The sequence below is a fragment of the Meleagris gallopavo genome, chromosome 1 (genome assembly GCF_000146605.3).
Source record: "Meleagris gallopavo isolate NT-WF06-2002-E0010 breed Aviagen turkey brand Nicholas breeding stock chromosome 1, Turkey_5.1, whole genome shotgun sequence".
In the NCBI taxonomy this organism is placed as follows: domain Eukaryota; kingdom Metazoa; phylum Chordata; class Aves; order Galliformes; family Phasianidae; genus Meleagris; species Meleagris gallopavo.
This window is the reverse complement of record NC_015011.2, coordinates 37,024,332-37,030,758: the sequence shown is the minus strand read 5'-3', so window position 1 is coordinate 37,030,758 and position 6,427 is coordinate 37,024,332. Positions and strand designations below refer to the sequence as shown.

The 6,427-nt window shown below is 36.7% G+C and overlaps 1 protein-coding gene across 1 annotated transcript in view; it reads left to right on the top strand.

Moving 5' to 3' along the window:
* KCNC2 (potassium voltage-gated channel subfamily C member 2) overlaps nt 1-5,775 on the top strand; it is a 99,633-nt gene extending 93,858 nt beyond the window's left edge. The window contains exon 5 of the mRNA XM_019611274.1: nt 4,949-5,775. Within this exon, the coding sequence (XP_019466819.1) occupies nt 4,949-5,058 (110 nt within the window). The 3' untranslated portion in view covers nt 5,059-5,775. The remainder of the gene's footprint in view (nt 1-4,948) is intronic.
* The last annotated feature ends 652 nt before the right edge of the window (nt 5,776-6,427 follow it).

Here is a 6,427-nt window from a genome sequence, read left to right as displayed (position 1 = left end):
TACTGGCTGTGTCTACTGTAAATGTAGCTGACCAAGCCAGCAGCAGATCCTAAAGCAATTCTCTTGGTTATTCTGCAAATGCTCTTTATGTTTCAAAAGCTCAGTAGGTTTAGCTTGTGAAAGCAGATATGTAACCAGAAATTGATGTGTATGGTGTTTGTAAAGGCTATCTCTGTGCACCTACATTTTACATATTCCTGTAAATAATGTTTAGATTAAATGGAGCTTTTTCGTTTTTTTGCACATGGATTTAGGACTCTTGTCTACTGAGTGTATGTCTTGCACTGTCGCTTGGCAACTAGGATTATTTGCAATATCTTTAAGAGTAAGTCTCCAGTCTCTTGAGGAGGTCAGAAGCACCTGAATAACGCAGATTAGATTGCCATGGCATCTTGCAAGACAAGGTTCTCGACTTCTTTTAGAAATGACAGAATAAACATTTGAGTGTTGTTCACTTGGTGGTAACTGTTAATTAGAGCAGAATAAAAAAATAATGGGAGAAGTTACCAATTAACTAGTAATGACATATTCATGTGACAATAAAACAGCATATTTTGTATGAGGAATGCATGAACATTTTCATTTCAAAATCTAGATTCAAGAGAAAAGTCATTGTTTTATAGTTTGCACTGGAAAAACAGGGCTTGAGTTCAGAACTGACATTTTCCCAATGAGAAATGTGCTTTTTGACTGACTCTAATGATAACCTTAAACTAGGTTGAAATGTTTTAGCCACTGGCTTTGAAATTTATTGTAGACAGAGTGGGGAAGCTAGCTGATGAGCAGAAAATATTTTAAAGTAGCATACTTGATGTGTAAGTTAAATTCAAGAATTTAAGAATTCAAGTCTACTAGTTTTTCATTTAATTTTTTTCCCTTTCTTTCTTTTGGTATATCCTTTCTGTTTGGTTGCTTCCTTGATTGGTACTTGGTTTTGTTCAGTGATCATTTGTTCTGAACTTTTCTGCCTTGGCACCTTATCTTCATTTCTCAGACTATACTGATTCAGAGCTGATCCAAACCCCACTGAACTATCTGGACATCACTGATTTTTGGTTTATGCCTCTATCTCTACTCATCTTGTATTTCTGGTTTTCATTTTTTAGAAGTCCTTGTTTTCTTTGTCATCTTTACTATCTTCCTCTGTCAGTTCTTTGCTTTTATCATTAGAAAAGTAGCAGAAAAAATATTAAATAATAATAAAAAGGTTTCCCAGTTTCTGTGTGAAAAAGTTAACTAATTCCTTTTATTTTTTTTATTTTTATCTTTTTGTAAAGCATTAAGTTTACACAGGAGGTTAAACATATACATAAGCAGTGTGCATCCCTTCTGTTCCCCTTTCAAACACAATTTTCTCAAATCTGGGTAAATACTGACAGAAAATCAGAAGTAGGAAACTGGATTTTAAATGTATCAGCAGTCTGTGAAGCATCACAGTTCAGCCTGCCCTTGCAATCTGGAGAGAACACTGCACAATAGTTTAGCAGACATGAAGGCTGTACGTGTGTTTTAAGTACAGGTTTACAGCATGCAATTTTCAGTATTTAACAAATATAATAATTGTTATTATTATATATGTTTTCGTCTCTCAGTTACTCAGGACCTGTATGAACACAAACAGAATTACAGTGCTTCCCAAAAAATATCTCGTTCTGGAGGGAACCTCAAGTGTGTATTTTTTTTTTTTTTTCCTGAAGAACATTATTGCTTATGGTGTATCATCTGGAACCAGAAACTGTTTCAATTAGAAAACACCGTTGCCCTGCCATGATGTTTAGATAGATGTGTTGTCACTGACACTCAATACATTCTCTGAGAAAAAGTCTCAGTATTTCAGAGCAGGCAATTTACTTAAGCATCTTCACATGGCACATGGCATTATACTTTTTGAGGAAGTTAGGTAGCACCAACTGAAATCAGTGGACTTCTCCTGCTTGCAGTGATGCATGTATCTGTGCCCTTTAGGAGTAGCATCCCATCCAGCTTGATCTTCGTGTCATTCTCCTAGCTGATATCTCTCTCTAGACCAATCAGCTGATACTTTCCTTCATAAGTAGAATTATTCAGATGCTCTTGCAAATACTTAATTATGAAGATTGTGAGGCAGAGAGCGCGTAGCACTGCTTTTCAAGCATAGCCTCTAGGAGGTGAAACCACGGTGTGCAGCTAAAAGTAGGTAGCATGGCATGAACAGAAATGTCTGCAAGTGCGGTGTTCTCTCCAAATTGTGAAGCATTATGTGATTTCCTCATTTAATGACTAATTCTTTACTGTTTGCTTATGCAGATTAATATCAATTATTTCATCTCAGTCAGCTGGAGAAGCAATACAAATTTGGTGATTTAAATTGGCCAGTCAGGAAGAGTTTGAAAATATGTCAAACTCTGCTATCATGTTATAATTTAATAGTAGACACAAAGTCGTAAGTTTAACATTTGTGCAGATGGAGCTTCTTTCCGTAGTATCATTCAGTACTCTTCAGAAATTACAAACATTGATGCAATTTTATCTTTTCTTTTTTTAATTTCATTTTTTAAAGAAAAATATTTCTTTATTAGGAATTGATTTTAACAGAGGTTTTATCATTCTAATAGCTTTTATGGTCTATTTTAATGGGATTATGCTTAGTCACATAATTCACCCGAAAACCCTGTTGTGATCTTTAATCTTACACTCTGCACAACCCTGTTGAAGCCAACAGAGTGGCACAGAGTGGAAGAACAGGCCAGACCTCTGACGTGGTTCTGTGTTTAATTTCCTGGGAAAGAATAGCTGCAGTATTTCATAAATTGTTTTATTCATTAATATCTTTTGACAGTACTGCGTCTAAGTATTGAGTTCTTTCGCAGGCAAATTCCCCGAGTCCCAGATAGCTCCTTGGATTACATGACATTGTATTGTTTGTCTTTGTCTATTTTTTTGGCTGAATTCAACTGATGTCTGTGCATTTTCTCATACAAGGCTACGAAAAATCTCGAAGCTTAAACAACATAGCTGGCTTGACAGGCAATGCTCTGCGACTGTCTCCAGTAACATCACCCTACAGCTCACCTTGTCCTCTAAGGCGTTCTCGGTCTCCCATCCCTTCTATCTTGTAAACCAGATGGCATCAACCGGCTACATAATATTAATTCAAATACTGTTTACCAAATATTGGACGTAAATGTAGCTTAAACCATAGGCTCCAGAAATATGGTATAACTCCTGCATGATATAACTGTCATTAGTTATAGAAGTGCCACCTGGGTAGCTGAAGAATTTTATCTTGGCTTTTGAAGATTATCTAAGGTAGCGCTCCTTCTTTCATCTACTATATTGTCCTACTTTCCTGTGGCAATAAAAGGGCAGTTAGTGGATGCCATTGGACAGTATATACAATAAATAAGCAGTTTTTCAGGGAGATTTACTTAAAATAATGTGCTTCCAACTAATTATCCGTCACTCCATTGAACCTCCATTTCTTGTGACTCTAATCCATTCTGAAGATGTCTGGAATTGTGTCTTGGTTGCACACAGTGTGACTTGGGTCTGCTCATTTGCATGGACCATCCTGTCCCCATCACCCGACAAGCCGTGTTGCCGATTGCGGAGACCACAGAGGGCTCTGGATGTGTGTTCTTGCATTGTAACATCCTGCTGAAATGAAAGCACTGATAAACTGGTCTGCATGTGGGATTGTTTTTCTTTGTTTAACCTTTTCCTTTAGTTTTTAATGATCTACTTGTTTATAAATTGTTTTATTTTGTGATTAACTTACTTGGTACTGGATTACTGTATCAGAGTTCTGAATGTCTCCGGTTGTTTGCACACAGATAACTGCAAAGAGGTTGTCATTACTGGTTACACGCAAGCAGAAGCCAGATCTCTTTCTTAATGGCTTGGGGAAGGCACAAAACATGCAAGAAAGGTAAACGCCATCCAGACTTGCAATGTTAAGCTAGCAAGTGCTGCTTGGTACTGTAGTCATTTCTCTACTCCAGGGTTCTTCAACATTTTCAGAGACTGAGTACCAAGTAAAATTGAGAAGATTACTGGGGGCTTTTTTTTGTACCACTGTAAGAGAGTCATAGTTCTCAAGTGGGTTTTTTTTGACCAGACTAATACCTCTGGCTCATGCGCTTTGAAAAATTCTTCAATGTTTTTTGAGGTGCTTTGTCCTGTGTGTTGTTTGTCTGTCTGTTTTGCGACCTGTCTAATGTATTCTCCATCTGTCTCCATAAAGCACAGAGATACTCTTAAAATGCCCCCTTCTTTTAAGGCTAACTAAGGACATTTTTCTCCTTTTCTCTCTCCTTTTTTTTTTTTCATATGTGTATAGATACATAAATATATTTTTCAAGTGCAAGTTAATATTATATAGACTAACTCAGAGTGAGCACTCTCACGGTTTTTAGAGTGAGATTTAGTAACAACTTTACAATGCTGACCAGTTGCCTATTGCATCAGTCCTCCTCCTAGCAACCAGCATTCCTTACAGTTCTGAAACTGTATCTGCTCTAGTGGCTTTTTCATTCAATATTAATCTTGTGTTTATGCAACGGGACAAATGCAATAGCACATTTGATGTTCTGGGCTGGTGAGGAACAATTATCCTAAAATACAGAATTTTAGAATTACATAGGGGAGACTGTAGCTACCAAAATCACAAGAGATCCTTGAGATTGTTGAATAATCCCTGACTGTCATGTTTTATTTTTTGTTAGGCCAAGAAGTAAAAAGTATTGTTAACCATGTAACATGTTCTTCTGTATATAGCCTACCCCAACAGCATGACCTGCATGACAAAATTCTTGTACAATAATATATTTATCAGAGCATACATTTCTGATATTTAGAGATGTACACTGATTTAGTTTTGGTAAAATATTGTCAATAGAGAGATAATTGCAAACAGCTTTTAGCAAAGGAATTAATATAATATTTGGTGCTGCTGTTATATTAACTACAGTGTTGTACAGAATTTATCATGGATTTTTGACTGCTGAAAAAGGGACAATGGAATTTAGCCATACCAAGGACTGTACTGGAAAGAGACTGCTGCTGCTGAATGGGCCCTGATAAACAGCTCACGCCTTGAGGAGGTCACTGAGGCTTTACATGAGAAGTAGAGCTTGTTAAAGAAGATTAAAGACTGCTCATAATTACTGCTGCCAGAGGAGGGGGTGATTAGTCACTGTTGATGAGTCAGCTGTAAATAAAATGTGTGTGCATGGAATATCAGTTTTTATCTATATCAAGGAAAGCTGAATTAAAGTCATCATTGCTAAGGCTCCATGCAAAGACCCACACCCCTATGTGTATTATTCCTGGTTCCTGCAGTAAGTTGTGCTGTGGATCATACAAAGACACACACTTAATAATAATAGTGATGTAAACTACATCTGTCTTGATTTCTGTCATAACAATGGTATTATTTGCAAAGGTCACAAATATGATCAGAGTAGGTTTGCATAAGTTCTTGCTTTCTCAGTTTGCCATAAGCTATATTTGTATGAATTCTAGTGTACATGCTAAGTCCTAACTTTGCTTTTCACTTTAATAAGTGAAATGTGACTGCAGACAAACATCACCAACTTTGTTCACAGCACACAGTCTTCTTTCATTGTTACCTCAGACTATAAGTATTATGAGAAATAAAATTCTGGCAGCAAGAGTATTTTTTTTTTCTTTTTAATTTAAAATGTTTCAAACCCAACATCAATAAATATAAAATGTATTAAAATTATATCTTAAAAATGTATATTTTACATAAAAGAGATATTCTTTGATCAGCTACTTTCTGTGATTTTTGTGGTAAATGGATCTAGTCTATTCTATGTTTATGAGGCTTTGTAGTGCTACGATGTGGTAATTATGTTCTCTCCACCCTATTCAGTGAGAAATTCTCCAGAATCTGTTTTGTCACCCTGGTGTCCCAATTGTAGGGACCTGTCCCAGTTGTGAAACTCTGTATTGTGGAACTTCTGTGAACATGTCAAGGTGCATGCACAATCCTGGTGGAAACCAGTGGCAATGTAATACCTGAATTGGAGAATAAAAGGCAAAAAACCTGGGGAGGAACTTGGAACATATCATCTGAAGTGGCTCATGCGCTTTCTTTAGCTATATCTGTCCCTTGCCTGCCACTGGCCATCCCAATTCTCAGAGAGTTTCCTGGGGCACATGAGGTTTAATCCAAAGACTAGCATGAGCTGGCTTCTAAACCAATTTAAAATCAACCTTCCTGATAATGACCTCGCGCCTTCTTTGGACATTGTAATCGGTCTAGGTATTATCGATCTCAAAACAGTTTTATTGCAACCTGGTGTGAAGTGAAACTAAAAAAGTGATAAATGATTACTAAAAGCTTCTAATCAAATCCATATTTGAGGCAGTCCATGAATAGAGAAGCAGAAAATCAGAGAAGGATGAAGGTGTTAGTACACCT